The sequence below is a fragment of the Metopolophium dirhodum genome, chromosome 7 (assembly GCF_019925205.1).
Source record: "Metopolophium dirhodum isolate CAU chromosome 7, ASM1992520v1, whole genome shotgun sequence".
NCBI classification, from domain to species: domain Eukaryota; kingdom Metazoa; phylum Arthropoda; class Insecta; order Hemiptera; family Aphididae; genus Metopolophium; species Metopolophium dirhodum.
The window spans coordinates 31597297-31615333 of NC_083566.1; the positions used below are offsets into that span (position 1 = coordinate 31597297).

The following is an 18037-nucleotide window of genomic DNA, read 5'->3' on the forward strand; positions in this document are numbered from 1 at the left end:
TTTATTACACACTAGCTGATCCTGTGCACTTCGTTGCCCGTTAAATGTACCAACTCTATATGACTCAAACTTTGTTCAATTCGTTATTTAATATTCGGTGTATGGTGTTCGAAATGTATCTTAACTTTTCTGTTTCCTGGAATAAAAATTCTGATTCGCAGCAGTATAGGCAATAGGGTAGGCAATATCAGGTAGGCAATTTATCCGTGGTAGGTCGCGGACCCAGTGCTGTTTGTACGTAAGTGTAGAATTTAACTCTAAATTATCGAAGTTATACCAAGTTAATTTTGATATTATAATATAATTCGAATTGATGCCAGCTATTACCTGATCCGCCCGAATAACCAATGGCAACCAATAATAAATAATTACTAATTTCTACTGTAGAGTGTAACCAATGGCAACTATTAATAAATAAAAATAAAATTTCCAATTTCCATCTTGAACCTCAATGTCCCTGTTTGAGCAGCTATTTAAAATGCGAATTTCGAAAAATCCTTTCTTAGTGCGCCTATACATAGTATTAAATACATTTACTGAAAATTTCATATCCATAGCTTCAGCAGTTCCGGCTAGGCGATGATGAATCACCCAGGACAAGTCTTTTTATATATATAGATTATAGGACATAGGTAGGTATGATAACGGTTTTGTAAGGTCCGTTTCAAAATTAAAACATTTGTTTGCAAGCTAAAAATCAATTCTATTTAATAATGTTGTTTACATTGCTTATAGTAATGGTAACACAGTTTTCGATACATGATTAATAGATTACTTAAAATAAAGTATAAAAGTATAAAAATGCAAAAAGTATTAAGATTTTTGTTGAATATAAACATAATATGAATAAAGCAATTGTAAAACGCATTCCTTACAAGTAGTCATTTACGAGTATGTTATTGTAATATGTTTGATGCACAATTTAATAACATTTGCAAAAATATGATATAGCTTATATTGTATATACATAATATGATACGAGAATACGGTTATGTGAAATTTTAAATAATACTCTTCTATGTAGTATTTAGATTATTGTTTATATATAGTTGACTTTAAATAAGCGAAATAAGCTATTGTGATTAATGTTCAATAATAAAAATAATATAAAAAACCTAACACTAGGTAATAAATTTGATAGTAAAACTAAATTATGGCAATTTTGAGCTTAGGTCATCATTTTTTATACGGTGGCAAATATTCCCTGTCTGGTACAGGTGGTTTATTGTAAGAGTTTACAAACTGCGCATCAGATAAAGTTGATCCTGGGTATGAGGCAGAAGTTGGCGATGCACCTGATAAAGTTGAGCTTGGACCATATGATCCCACAGTACTTCCTTGACTGGGGTAAGGTGTTGTGCCTGAACTTCCAAATGGACCTTGAGAACTTGGTCGACCGTTATTGTTCACACCTGTAGATGGGTATGATGGTGTAGCTTGTGCACTTGGGTAGCTACTTGGACGTTGACTCGGGAAAAGTGCACCTGTCTGTGATGGATAATTTGCTGTTGGACCTTGAGAACCAGACTGTCCTGGGTAGTTAGCTGACGGACCTTGAGAACCAGACTGTCCTGGGTAGTTGGCTGACGGACCTTGAGAACCAGACTGTCCTGGGTAATTGGCTGACGGACCTTGAGAACCAGATTGCCCTGGGTAGTTGGCAGATGGACCCTGGGGACCCGATTGACCTGGATAATTGGCAGTTGGCCTTTGAGAACCAGACTGTCCTGGGTAGTTGGCGGTTGGTCCTTGTGGTCCTGATTGTCCTGGGTAGTTAACGGTTGGACCTTGAGGACCAGACTGTCCTGGGTAGTTGGCGGTTGGGCCTTGAAGACCAGACTGTCCTGGGTAGTTGGCGGTTGGGCCTTGTGGACCTGATTGCCCTGGGTAGTTGGCGGTTGGGCCTTGAGGACCAGACTGTCCTGGGTAGTTGGCTGTTGGACCCTGGGGACCCGATTGACCTGGATAGTTGGCAGTTGGCCTTTGAGAACCAGACTGTCCTGGATAGTTGGCGGTTGGTCCTTGTGGTCCTGATTGTCCTGGGTAGTTAGCGGTTGGACCTTGAGGACCAGACTGTCCCGGGTAGTTGGCTGTTGGACCCTGGGGACCAGTTTGGCCTGGATAATTGGCGGTTGGTCCTTGTGGTCCTGATTGTCCTGGGTAGTTAGCGGTTGGACCTTGAGGACCAGACTGTCCCGGGTAGTTGGCTGTTGGACCCTGGGGACCCGATTGACCCGGGTAGTTGGCGGTTGGTCCTTGTGGTCCTGATTGTCCTGGGTAGTTAGCGGTTGGACCTTGAGGACCAGACTGTCCCGGGTAGTTGGCTGTTGGACCCTGGGGACCTGATTGACCCGGGTAGTTGGCGGTTGGTCCTTGTGGTCCTGATTGTCCTGGGTAGTTTGCAACTGGGCCTTGTGGACCAGAAATTATCGGAAAGTTAGCAATTGGCCCTTGTGGTCCAGATAAACCGGGGTAGTTACCAATTGGTCCATTAGGACCAACTTGTCCAGGGAAGTTAGCGATAGGACCTTGTGGGCCTGATTGTCCTGGAGAACCTACTTTTGAGTAGTCATAAATATTAGCGTTCAAGCCATATAGACTTTCAGCAGTTGAACAATCAAATTGGTTCCACCAGACACATACAAAGTGTTGTTGGTGGAATATTGTTCCATTAGGACACAAGAAATCGTATTTAATATCATTAGAACATATATGGAATACTTGACATCTGGCTTCGGTATCAGCGTAGTATCCTGGTAATCTCTGGTTACAAGTAAATGAAGTATTTGGTATTTCTGATAGTATTGGATAGTCGGTACCTGGTTCTCCGGGTATAGCAGAAAAGTCACCACCTTCGTAAGAACCATCGTCGTTATTTCCAGTTGGTGAGTTTCCAGATCCAAAACCGTTTCCAAAACTAGCAGGTCCTTGACTACCACCATTTCCACTATTACCACCAAAGAAACTACTAGGTCCTTGTACACCAGCATTTCCACCTCCAACAGTGCTAGATCCTTGACTACCACCGTTTCCACCAAAGAAACTGCTAGGTCCTTGTACACCAGCATTTCCACCGCCTACACTGCTAGGTCCACCAATTCCAGCGCCTCCATAACTTGGTCTGGATCCACCACCAACACCACTGCCAAAACTATTTGGTCCTTGTGCTCCAACATTGTTACTTCCATAATTGCCTAAAAATAAATTGCACCGTGTAAATAAAAAACAATTTATTATTTATTTTTCACTGTAATATTTACCGGGTGCACTACCAAAACCGCTTGATCCCGGGTTGCTTCCAAAACCTGTTCCTGGTACAGAACCACTACTACCACCATAACCAGGAGCATTTCCGCTTCCAAATCCAGTAGTTCCTGCATTGTTTCCACTTCCATAACTACCAGGAGCATTTCCGCTTCCAAATCCAGTAGTTCCTGCATTGTTTCCACTTCCATAACTACCAGGAGCATTTCCGCTTCCAAATCCAGTAGTTCCTGCATTGTTTCCACTTCCATAACTACCCGGAGCATTTCCACTTCCAAATCCAGTAGTTCCTACATTGTTTCCACTTCCATAACTACCAGGAGCATTTCCACTTCCAAATCCAGTAGTTCCTGCATTGTTTCCACTTCCATAACTACCAGGAGCATTTCCACTTCCAAATCCAGTAGTTCCTACATTGTTTCCACTTCCATAACTACCAGGGGCATTTCCACTTCCAAATCCAGTAGTTCCTGCATTGTTTCCACTTCCATAACTACCCGGGGCACTTCCACTTCCAAATCCAGTAGTTCCTACATTGTTTCCACTTCCATAACTACCCGGTGCATTTCCACTTCCAAAACCAGTTGAACTTGGTGTTCCTGAACTTCCACCAAATCCACTTGGTTTTGAACTTCCAGATCCAAAACCAGATCCTGAACCAACACCATATCCATTACCACTTTGAGGGGCTCCTAAGCTTTCTTGTCCACTTGGACCATAGCTTGGTCTTGTATTTGGTCCAGAAGAACCATCACCAGATGAGCCATATCCAGGCGATGAACCTGAACCAGTAGGGAAGTTTCCAGGTCGTTGTGCGGTTGAACTAGGGAAGTTAGCCGTAGTGAAATCTTGAGGTGCAGATGTAGGATAGGCTGTTTGGCCACCATACCCACCATTAAAACTGGGCGTACCAGTAGGTCCAGTAGAACCAAATTGGTCAGCCTGAGTTGGGTATGATGAAATCGTTGTAGGGAATGAAGTAGGATAGCTAGTGCCAGATGGCTTACCTACTAATGCATCGTTACCGTATGGTATTGCTGTAGTTGGGCCGTTTAGGGGATTTGATGGTTTGTTGTAATTATAACCACTTTGTGCCTAAAATAAATATATGAAATATATTAAAGAATGATCATTTTTTATAATATATATGTCAAATGTATGGTAAGCACTTACCAATGCATAGTGGGATAGTGCAAATAGAGTGCCTGAAACATATTAAAAAATAATCATTATATAAATAGTCAATAACGCGTTTAGGTGTTTAATCAAAATAACATACAAATAATTCTTCACACAAGTTTGTGAATTACATAGGAATAAAATACCTAGAGTATTTAATTTAATTAGGTAACAGAGTTTAACCCTGTCGAGGTTTATGGTTGTTTTAAACATTATGTCACTTAAATTATAGAATCTATTGTTACATTTAACGACCGACTTCACCAATTCTAATTTGTGAAAATCGAGCATTACCTGTTTAACACGTGACCTCATTCCCTACATGATACATATTTTTAAGAATTTTCTCACGAAAATACCAACAATTATGCAATAAACTTTATTAGCGTGTTGTAAATATTAACTACTTGCAAGATATTATTTTATATATAAACCTACAGCACCATTTACCCACTTGTAATTAAGTTACCAGCATTCTCTTTATATTTGAAATACGTTTCCAGAGTTTTTAACAAAAGTGCATGCACTGAAATACTAAAATTTCCTAACACTTAAAAAGCAATTTAATGCGAGTAATTTTTATTATTTGGATTCAACATCTTTTACATATGAACCGTATTTTTTTAAATAAATTTAATTATTCTTGAATTTGTAATTCTAATATTATTCAAAGTTATTTTTTATGTCTTCGATTACAATTAATACAGTATGGGCCTAATCAAAACAATTATTAAACTTAATTGTTCTTCCTTGTACGTATCATTCAAAGTTAATGTCCCATAATAATAATCGTATTACTAATTAATGTACCTAGTATAATATTAAACCCACATAAATCATAGAACTGCTAAAGCATCAATTGGAAATATCACTGAAAAACGCACTTAAAATTATTATTTTGTTGACTTTCAAGTTAGCTATTTTAAAATTAAAATAAAGAATATTCGTGTTTATTAATTTTTAACTATTTAGTAATAATTTATTTTTCTCACTATCGACGAACACGGTGAACTAGCTGTTTACTATTATTATTGTATTCTATGTATTGCTGTCACGCCTAGTTTGGTTGTAAAATTAATTTTATGACGATAAACTATTTAAACAGAATATTACGCGCTCGTATACATTTCTTCTATAAAATTATATCACGATGGTCGCGATACAATCTTCTTTTCCGGAGCTAACGCATTGTTGACCACCAGGCTGTGACTTCCTTATAGTTTGACGGTGTAACTCGTCATGTGGAACAATTAATCTACTCGGACGATACAATATTATTTTATTGTTGTATGGTTTTAACAATAAGACGAACGAAATGAACAAATATTGTAATTGCACGGAAAACGCATCTATTTAAGACCGTTTTGCAAGCCTCGGCCGTTTTGGTTTGCCGGATTCGGACAAATTGAGCAACGGAGCCGCCAGCTGACGAGACGGATCAGTCGTCTCGTTCATCATCTCGCACGGTCACGACTTCATGCACGAGCTCTGTTTGCACACTGCAGTCACCGTCGTGTTTTCTTTTGAAAACCTGGGTGAAATATAACAGTCGATATGTGTACCGTCTCCGCCGGAGAGAAGAGTTGTGATATATTTACATTTTATTTTATTTATTATTATTTTTTTTTTTTTTAAAGATTCCCATTGTCGGTTGTGAAACAATTTTTGAAAGTTCACAAATCGCCGCCGTAACAGGGAAAAGAATAAAATTCATTCCCAAATGACATTTATCCCACGAAGTCGGTACGACACGTATTCGGGATGGGAATCTACGATAACCCCTCTAGGTCGTTTAATGCCAATTACGGCATTTCATTGCGAAAATCGTCTGCAAACGAATTGGCACACTATCGTCTATTATTATTGCCACGGGATCTTATCGTAAAATGTTATTATAAACATAACTTGTGTTCGACGTGCATCCGACAGCTAATCTAATATCACGAACGCAATTACAATTTGCACTGTCGAAATTTCACGAAAAAAAAAAAAAAAAAAAACATCGAGAAGCAATTTGTACTATGCTTCGATACAATATGTAATTGGAAGAGAAACCAATAGAATTCGTGATGCTATCGATTTTATACACACAAATCCCGCACGCATATTATCTGCTGCAGCTACATTATATACATATATACAACTATAGTTGTGGCTAAATAGAAGAGCTTCGATCACATGGTCGATTAATCATAATAATGGATCGCTCGTGTTACTATTGGATTTACTTACACAGCAACCGCAAGAAAGACGTATTCATGATGATTGGCACACCACCACCTGGAAACATAAAAAACAACAGTTTTAAAATAACATCATGATATGGTTACAGGCACAGTATATATTATTAATATTATGTTATATAACAACTGGGCAACGCATTTGACAACGTTAGGTATATTGTATTATTATTGTTTGCGGCTGATTTCGTGCGGATTTCATGTGTTAATGGTGCAACAACAATAATTATAGGTACCTATACATATTTCCCATTTAATGATCGTCTGGATCGAAATCGCCCAATGAACGAAATGTCCGGCGCAAAACAACTAATAGTTTATAATAATGCCCGTCGACACGTCCTTCGGGTCATCAGTTCCGACCGCTCTGTGTCAAATCGAAATGCGCACGCGCAATACGTGCGTGTGTGTGTGTGTGTGTGTGTGTGTGTGTGTGTGTGTATACGAGTAGGCGCCTAACGTGGTTAAACGGGTATACATATTTAATAATCGTCGCCCTCCGGTCTGGTGGTCAACGTCCCTATAACGCGATAATTACGGTGTTCGATTTGGTCACCGCGCGGGCATAGAGCGAAGGCGACGGGGCGGCGGTCATTCCGGTGTAAAATTCGCGAGCAAAGTTCAAGAGTATGCGCGTGCGACCGTGTAAGGTCTACGAGATCGTTGTCGGACTAGGAAAATCCGGCGGCGGCGGCGGCCGTTCCGTTTCGAATTTTTTGCTCACCTTCGGTCAAACGCGACGACCGTAATAATGCAACCGAATTGAATGGCTTACGCTCGCCGCGTATCGAATTCATTGTTTTTGGAGTCTGTGGTGCGGTCGGCGACTCGTCTCTGCGCGGCTAATGTGTGTTTTGGTTTTTTTTTTTTTTTACTCTCAGGTGCCTATCTTACGACCCACGCGAGCTGCAACTTTATAATAACATAGTATACATAATAGCGCACGTCGTTATTATATACCGATCCGATCGGGTCGACGAGTTCATATTATTATTAAGTCACAACATAGTATTATCATATTATAGGTTATGATCGATGGTTATAATATTGTTTGTGTCACGTACTGCGGGGATGTGGCTCGACACGGTGAAAATGTGAAATAAACGCCCGTAAATCGATAGCGCGTCGCAACGATCTATTATAATATAATATTATATCATTGTGTGAGCGACGCGGTAAACTTGAACACGCCAATAAGTGATGATGGGTAGTAATAACGAGACTATAATATTTTACGATTGTATTTGGCCGGTGAAATTTCCGTTTGGTGCACTACACTTCAGGTGCCTATCATGTGTATGCGATTTACTCGCGATGATTTTTTCAAAAATAGGCAAAAATGTCAAATATAGGTGCTCTCGGGCAATTCGAGAATAAAAATGATACCCGTTGACCCGCTGCGGGTGGAATGGTCAGTATTTTTTACTGAACTAATAAACGTAAAGTTGGAATCTCGCCCGAGTGGAACTGTATGGTCGGCTTCTCGGTCTGCAACTCGTTATTATTATAACGTTCGAATCCCGACGAAGCATGATGACGAACCGGATCGGTCAAATCGGACTTTGTCGCCGTGTCGTAATCACTCTACATAATATAACCTATACACAATATATATAGGTAGGTAGGTATACACGTTATTGTTCTGTGAAATATGTACCTATATGTAAATACATTAAATTCGAGCGAAGCGTTTTGCTCGCAAATCACGTAACACACGTTTCCGAACGATTGTTCGCCGCCGTTATTATTATAACACGCCACTGTGTATTTCTTCTCACACTCGAAAAATACGACCGTTCCAATTTCGGATGCGACCCAGCGAACGGTTTGAAAACGCGGCGACGATGATATTTTGCAACCGATTAATGTCAGGTAATTATACGATTTACGAGTAAGCGCCGGTGGCCGCACAATAGTATTATACACCCGTATACATCATACATATATAACAAATAACAATGTATAATAATGCGACGTTAGACGTTTGTTTTATTATTATTTACAGTGTTTTATAATGGGAACGAACATGGACCTGCCGCATGCGTGCACAATAGCGTATTATTATTATTATTATTATTGCGTATAACATATTTGCGTATCTACCTGCCGAGTTCCAATAATTAAAAACGAATTTCGGTCGATAAACTAGCTGTATGTATAAAAAAAAAACTATTAGGCCGCCAGTCGTTCTATATAGGCCCTGCGCACTTTACCTACGCCATTTGTTGGTCTGCCGAACCTCTCAGTTTCGCTCTCTCGACGTCGTTTCCTCGGACAGCGTATGTTGGTGGTGATGGTCGATACTAACGAAATGGGACTGTATTCGATACTACACCGTGACATTAATCGATAATTACTTGTCTTACAATTGGTTATCGTCCTATTTCATAACGGTAAGTAATTCATTTAAATTGAAAAATTACCTATCAAAATCGTTTTAATAGTATTTTAATAGAAAAAGAATGCTTCAAATCAAATTATAATATTATTTCCTCTGTTTTATTTACAAAAATAACCTAGCTGATGTTGTTCGAACGACTGCAACATAATTATGCGAATTGTTTCCTATATTATATACCAAATCATGGAAATTACATTTCGACCACCCCAGACCACGACCATTGCCTTTTTAAAATATTTTTTATATTGTTGTTTTTATTTTGTATTTGTTAACAAAACTGAAATGAAGCATATGATGATTTAAAAAAAAAAATGTTTTAATGTTTTTGGTACGCTTTATTACTATTATGGTTGGGCGATATAATCAAGTTGCTGTGTCCTTCGACATATAACTCAAAACCAGACATAAAATGTCTACGTTATAATAAGTGTTTGACTAAGTATATATGTATCAGACATTGGTTAATTGTTTTTAAATTGTTCACATTTTTTCAAAAACACTATTTATTTTTTGTAATTTATCAATTATCATACTGAAAAAATAACTTACGTCTTAATTGAAATGTTGCTTTTAAAACTATATGAATTTATTGTTAAATTTGTTTATAATAAATGATGAAATATTTTACAATGTAATAATATTTGAAGACTTTGCGGTGGGAATGATGATAGTTAAAAAAAATGGATAAATAAAAGCAAACGGTGCTCAAGTGTTGCAAGTAAGATCATATGTTATCCAAATAACCGAATAACCATATAAAAACTAAAAAGTATTGAACAATAAGCCGATATACGATATTTCTGACCGTTCGTTCGGTACCAAAAAGGCTGCTATAGTATTATTTTACTACACAGGTGCATAGTAAATAATGATACAATATTATAATAATGGCTACAACTCGGCTAGTGCACTCGGGCAAACGCCATATAACACCGTGTACGAGTATAAACGAATAGGACCTTAAATATACAATATAGAGTACGTCATGGATGTAAGACGGAAAACGTTAATATTGTATTGATTTAACGGCGTTTCCGCCGGAGACGAATGTAATATAATAATATGGCTCGAACGAATCGCACCGTATATGAAAAATTATACGATAAGAACTGCAGTAAATTATGATGCACGAGTGTCTCTACAGGTATACCTACATTATATTGATATCTGTTATTGGCGCAGCGATAAAAATATATAGTACTAAATGATATTGTCAGACTTCTTACCTTTTAGCCGACGACGGGCGGATAGAATTATTATCTGCGGCGGACACCGCGGGTGTGTACAGCACAACAAACAATTTAACCCGCAGACGAATCACACTCCGATGTTTTGTTTTATAATAATATTATTACTGCCGTGTACGATCACACTCGTAGACTTTGACGCACGACGACGCGTCGTACGAATATTATTTTTAACGAAAAAAATACGGTAGACACGCGGTGATGACGACGATGGCGAGCGCTGCTGTGGTGCGTGTGCGTCCCTGTTGGTGCGGCGAGCGGGTCGACTGTGAATGTTCGTTTCGGGAGCACGCCATCATTTATAGGTCCGAAGCTCGCGGGCCGTGGGGGCGAAACACGTCACCCACATCGCAGTGGGGTCTATCCCCCCGTGGCGCAGACGTCACGAGCACTTTCACGAGGAGGACGTCCGCGGAGACGCTCGGCGGCGGCGGCGGCGGCGGCGTCTCGTCACGAGGTCGCGTCCGTCTTGTGCGTGCGTATACTTACGCCGTCGTCGCATCGTCGCCGCGGCTCGTGTCCCGCGCGAAGAGCACTTACGCCCACGACCTGTTGCACCGTCGCCGCCGCCGTGGAAGCAGCCGTCCGCGCGTCTATGGTATAATATTATTATCCGCTGCGATTATTACAATATTATAACTTAATATTATCCAAAGTATCGTACACCCGGGTAATGTATTTTATCATCGTTATAATAATATTATATTCTATACGACTACGTGTGCCTACATACGCATCTCACTCGCTCGCCGTCTCCGGGATCGACCGTCGCTATATAAACGCATCAAAATATAATATAACCGCGGTACGTCATTTTTAAACCTGCAGTATGTATATACGCATATGCAGTAATTTCATAACAATTGATAGAGTATAATACGGATCCAATATAATATTTCTGAGCAGTTCCCTGCAGTTGATATAATATACGGCCAGCGGTTTCAACGTTCGTCTCCTAGCTCCGAGAGATTTGTATATTACCAATATACCGTATAATATCACAGCGATAAACGATTCTCGAGAAAAAAAAAACACTGCGTAAAGTTTTTGATTCGCGTGCGAACGTTTCATAACAATATTTATTGTGTACATTTCAAAACTATATTATAATCTCTATACCCGCGATTAAGCTCCGAGGGTGATGGCGGTGCTTTTCCGCCGTGGCTAATCTGCAGACTCCGCTTATATGCGCTGCAGTAATAATTTGATATTTTATCGTTATTATATTTAAATCGTATAATATACCTATATAGGACGTTATATAGTCGCTATTTCTATAATCTGCAGCGCTCTTCGTTCGCCGTAATCTCAACGTTGGGCGTGAAAATATTGAATTTAAATTAGTAAATTATAATGCTCAAAAACCTGGTCGTAACCTGTAATATAGTACTCAAACTTGTGGATTCATTCGCATTTATTGTGGTTTTTGTAGATTTTTTCAAGTTTTTGAGACAATCATTCCGATCCAAACCACATATACACACTACATAATATTTGGTATAAAATTACATTTTACAAATAATATATATATATACAGTTTGATATTTTTAAAGGTAAACATTTATTTTCTCGAAACGTATTTAACGTTTCAAGAAATATTTTTAAAGTTATTGAAAAAAAAATGTTTGGAAAAAAGATATTTTTACTTTTTCTATAGTTATCAATTTTGAAGCTAAATTATTTATTGAATTATAGCACTCATATTAAGTATCTACTTTAAATAATTATAAGTCATAACTATCTGTATATAAATTATAATTATTTATTTATGTTAGAATCTCAAAAAAATTAAAAACCAACTATTTTTCAAAATTCAATTTTTGTTCATATTAAGTATTGAAATTCTTAAGAAAAATATTCTGCTTTGAAATACGAAATTATGAATGAATTATAATAAATGTAATATTATATAATAATATTAATTATAAACTATACATGTATTATAAATGTAGGTATGTCATTCAAAAAGGTAAATACATAAATACATAAATACATTAAACACTTTTAATAATTACAAATTTGTTTAAATTACTACTTAAATTTTAAATTATATGCATTAAAAAAATATTTACAAAAAAGTTTAATACTTTTCTAGACAATGAGTAATGAGTGTTTACTTAAAAGATTCACCAGTATTATAATATTATATGTACCTACAACAATAATATTAAAAAAACAATGTAAGTGTTTTTTTATAAAAAAAAAATTAAATTATTAACAAAGTATTTATTATATTTAAAAATAGAAATATGTTTGTATATTTCGGAAAAAAATTAAATATTTTTTGAAAAATGTGCTAATAGGTACAAATTTACGCAGATTTAAGATACTTAATAAATAAAGATTGTGGAAAGTTAAAATTCAAACTACATTTTATATCGGTAAATTGTATTGTTTGTAGACACGTCGATCGATGAACGTTCAAACATTTAAATATGAAAATCAAATTATTTATTAATTAAATATTAATCATGCAAAATATGAAATATTATGAGAATTCCAATATAGCTGAAACTAGGTAGGTAACAGATTTAATATTATGTAACATTAATAATATATTTTTTCCGATATAGGTACCCACCTATTTTTATTTGTATTCCAAATACTATTAACTATTCAAATTACTATTATTTATTTGAAATAAACCTAACCTATTTAGCGTATATGAATTACGACTAAAATAGATATGTATAATATACAGCCATATAGGAAAGAATATAATACAATATATAATATTATTTGGGCCCATTGACTCCGCACTCGGGTTTATATACCTATATTTTTCGGTTTTAATAATTTATATTTTATCAATAAAGATCGTATAGTAGTTTACATTATCTTTATAAACACATATATTTTATGGTACATAATATTTAGGAAAAAAATTGTATTTTCATACCTAAACAGTCAATCTGATAATAGTACCTATATGATATTATCATTTATACATTAAGACTCAATTAGCTTAAAACAAAAAAAAAGGTCTTTGGGAAAATATTTTATAATCATACGAGACATCTCCAGACCTTGAATCAGACTACTTGAGAAATGTTTTCGGTAAAATCGTATTACACATCAAGAAGTGGCACTATGATATAACAGGCATAATGTATTGTAGTTATAACAAAATTGAGAAATATTTTAATATCTGAAACAAGACATCAAATCATTCAAATATACAACGATCTACCAAAAATCGTCAAAAAATGTATTAACATAATATTTAGCTACAGTTGAAAATTGAAATAAACTTTTAAGTGATTAAATGCAAATCAATTATTAAGTTTTTTTTTAGAATGATGCATAATATTAAGAAGTACCTATCCCTAAATATAATATTATTACGGAGTCGCATAAACAAATTGATTAATTAAATGGTTTACTAAAATGACGTAACGGACCATTAGCTTACTATGGATTACTATGGATTCATTAAATGTTTATTATATCTAACCTAACCCGGCATTAATCTGTTAAGTGCTCAATAAATACTAGTCTTAGGTTTAGCTGAAAGATAATATATTTTTTTATTTTATCAAACAGTAATGAAATTAATTATATATAATTGTCTGTAGGTACCTTACCAGATAAGACAGCATAAATAAGTTGGTATATATATATCAGCTCATATTATTTTAATTGATTTTAAGTAATTAATGTGTTGTTGAATTATGCTGAAATAAATAAATAAATAAATACTATTAAAATATATGTTTAAAAAACTGAATTTATGTCCTATTTAGTCCATTTTAATATACATTTTGAAAATTGTTTATAATAATATTTGATGGGTAGTTAAAGCTTCAAAATGTTAAATAAAGTAGCCTAATGTTGTTTCATTCGAATTATATTAAGCACATTGTATATTTTGGTTCATATACTGTCGTTATATCAATTCGTTTATTAGAGACTTAATGTACTTATTAAAAAATTAAATATTATACAAAATTGTGCTCAAAACATTTTTATTGTACCTCACTTATTACATTTGTATGAAATAAAAATCAAAAATTTTCTCATCAGTGTGATAAGCAAAGCTTAGGTTAGGTAGCAGTATTGCGATGTAATGTGTAAATACATTTTTTAAACAATAATAAATCTAACTTGTGTAATATTATTATCATAATGCTATTCGGAACCGTATAAGACCTTGGTTAACGAACTCGTTAACTCATGTTAACTCATGTTATTTAATCTAACAAATAGTTGATGTCTAATTAAAAAAAAAATAAAACCATTTAAGAGTCAAGGGAATAACAATAAAAAGATTTCATTTCATTTCCACATTTTAACTGTACGATTACACCAACAACGAATATTTTTGTAACGAGTATTTTATTATTTCCTCCGGGAATAGAAAATAGGTAAAAAGCTATACGTTAAGATAAACTGTGACTTCAATTATTATGCATATTATACTAAATATTGTGTGGATTACACAATAAAAAAAAATTCTTCAAAGCCACCCTTGAAAAATAAGATTGCCCGTTGAATGCTGCAAATACATAATGATAGTTATGACATAATATGATGATAATATGTCTCAATGTTACATTTCAATGATACATCTCAATTACAAAAATACAATTATAAATCATTGGCGTCCTATTCAAAGCCACAATTTATTATAAGTCACTTTTCCCAAATTTTTCAGGAGAGCAAAACTTTATATTGGTCGAATAAAAAGTTTCCAAAATTGTACCGTTTCAATATGATTACATTTTAAAAATGTTGTAGGTACCTACAGTCAAATTTAAATTCAGATTAACAAAAATCTAAAAGAAGTAGAAGTAAAAGAAATGTACACTGATTTTTAATCAGTACATAACGGTAGATAATTATAACCTATATGCATTGGCGTAACTAAGGGGTGGGGGTGTGCTTTGGCTCCTTAGCGCCCTCTAAATCAAAATAAGCACCCCCTAAAAAATAGTTGGGTGTTAGGTCCCATTGAGTCACAAAAAAAACCTGGAGCTTAAGCACCCCCTAGTTCAAATGTCTAGTTGCGCCAATGCCTATATGAAAAATAAACTGATCACAATGTACTGTATTTTATCTTTATGTTTTTGATTATATTTGGGTAAGCGTAAGCTTGCCGAGATTTACTATTAATGAATACCTAAAATACCTTCCACATTTAGTGACAATTTAAGCATATAATAAGTAATTATACTAGTTATATTTAAGTCCATAATCACTAACTTATATAGTTATATCTATACAACTATACATAATACGCTTCAACGCCATATTTTTTTTTTATTATGGACCTATATAAAAATATATACCTAATAAAATTGGTTATAAATAAATGATATGAAATATATGATTCAAAAAGGTTATAAGGTAATGCCTACTACATCGTTTGTTCCAGCCCCACATAATATACGTTTGCTATATACATGCGATAAATTATAAATTTTTCAAAACGGAATCAGATAAGATTATCCCGAGATTAAATGAAGTAACACAAAAATTATTTTACTTCTTTCCAAAATATGAACAGTTTTGTTTTCCTGGCGCAATTTATCTATTCCTATATTTTGGTTTCTGATAAATTCGCCAGTGCAAAAAATGTATACTTTTTTAATTCGTGGTAAATCCTCCGGCGCAAAATCTGTATACAATTCAGGTACCTAGTCTAAAAAAAAATTAGACGCAATTTACGAACACCGTTTAAGCGTCAAGCCATAAACATGTAATAATACACATTATATATTATTTGAAATGAGTATAATTAATGAATTAATTCACAAATTAACAAACTGTATTAATATGTAGGTAGTAAATCCGCTGTATAATAATAAGATTAATTTAACTCACTGCGAACATGTAGGTAGTACCTATGTGTACTAACATAGTAACATATCAAATCCAATCTACTTGTGGCCGGTAGGTAATTAATGCTGTGGGATAATAAATAATAACGTACCTAGGTAATGAATATTCTAAACGCTCGGTACTTATCGTGTACAAATCAGCTGCTGAACACATTATCATTTGAATAATTATATACATTATTAACTTTTAAAGCAATGTTAAGATATTACTGGTTCATATTCGCCGATGCAAGCTAACCTAACCTATGTAGCTGGTGATTTATTGATTTATTATTATTGATGAATGCATCTTTTGACTATATCTCGTCGTGTTGACACTATAATAATATCATGTATAGGATCTTAAGTAGGTACTCATATAAATAATTGTTAAATCCTAAATTCCGAATGGTCGGTTGACTAGTTTAAACATGGTATTTTCGTAATCAACTGATGTCGTAAATATTATTTACAGGCTATATAAATGTAATGAAGTATGACCATCTGAATACAAATACGTATGAGTGTACGACTTGCACTTGCTTTATTAAAAACTTATAGGTATTTATTAATTACTTTAAACACATTATAACCAAGTAGGTATACCTATATCTGCCTGTGCGCAATATTTAATGACTTCCTCACCTAACCTAACACGTTAAACATTTTTAGGGTAGTTAATCAGTATAAAAATAGAATATTATTCTAATAATGTCGAACGTAAATATCATCTGTATTTGTATATTTTATTAAATATCAAGAAATTATAGAGGGTCAATCAAAATAATAGTTTTGTAAAAAAAAAGACGTACATAATTAATTAATATGACGTGATAAATAGCAATGAGACTATTATTTTATAGGTACCTATACTATATGCGAAATCGGTGTCATTTGAGTAATTTATCTGTATTGCGTAAAATATAAAGTCGTCTTATTTTTTTTTCCATTGTTTAATAATATAGATACAAAAAAGTGTATAATTTGAATCACAGATGAATTTAAATATTTAGTCGAGTATTCAATTGTAGGTGGTAGGTAGGTACTTACCTATAATATATTATTTTTAAGTCGTTATATTAAATCAAAACTGAAATGATCAATTTCCTTATGGTAAATCGTCAGGTATATTGTGTTATAAGTTATAAATTACAAATTATCAACTCCCCTTTAATATTTTTAATGTCATTACTATACTACCTACAACAACAGTATTAATGAGTATATAATCTATACGCGTATACTATTATTGTAGGTAAATCAAAATATTTTAATATTATGGTACGCATTCAAAGTTGTGACAGATTTTTCTATAAGAACACCTGCGTATAAATAACATCAAATCTAATGCTACAGTCAGATTAAAATATGATTAAGTCGACCGTGTACGCCTGATCCCGGATAAGCGAGCATCACAATAATATGATATAATATTAATATTTTATATTGCACGCACACGGTCACGGTATTATACATCATATTCGTATCCTCGACGAAGATGTATAACAATTATAGAGGCAGGTATCTATATTATATTTTTCCTCATTGACTAGGCAGAATTTATATTTTTAAACTGAACACACACGCTAACATTAATGTAGAATTTCTGTATTATATACAGGGAGATTAACCGAGTACGCTCACCCCCGTTTTTTTCCTTAAACAATTATTCAAATTCTGATTTTTGGAATTTTTAAATATACCTACTCAAAGAAAATGATTACAAATTCTTGAATTGTTTTGCGACAGGTATTTGAGGAGTGTCATAAACATAATTTAAGAACTAATTATACTAAATCAAGTTATATGGCTTTCACTATGGACAAAAGAATGCCAACTAATTTAAACGAAATAAAAATTCATAGTGTAAATAAATTGTAAAATTAG

General features: G+C 34.5%; 1 protein-coding gene across 1 annotated transcript; it reads right to left on the reverse strand.

Moving 5' to 3' along the window:
• Positions 1-678: 678 nt before the first annotated feature.
• Positions 679-10609, reverse strand: LOC132948470 (collagen alpha-2(I) chain-like). Its single transcript, XM_061018942.1, has 5 exons — positions 10311-10609; positions 6676-6723; positions 4438-4469; positions 3261-4359; positions 679-3194 (listed from the first exon to the last, which is right to left on the reverse strand). Exons 2-5 carry the CDS (start codon positions 6701-6703, stop codon positions 1177-1179), a joined length of 3177 nt encoding a protein of 1058 aa, XP_060874925.1. The 5' UTR covers positions 6704-6723; positions 10311-10609; the 3' UTR covers positions 679-1176.
• Positions 10610-18037: the final 7428 nt, after the last annotated feature.

Bases quoted from the DNA above. Each gene is read 5' to 3' on its own strand.
- LOC132948470 (XM_061018942.1), bottom strand. From the start codon at position 6,703: ATGAATACGTCTTTCTTGCGGTTGCTGT. The intron at 4,360-4,437 runs GTAAGTGCTTAC...TATTTATTTTAG, and splicing joins CACTATCCCACTATGCATTG to GCACAAAGTGGTTATAATTA. The intron at 3,195-3,260 runs GTAAATATTACA...ATTTATTTTTAG, and splicing joins CGGTTTTGGTAGTGCACCCG to GCAATTATGGAAGTAACAAT.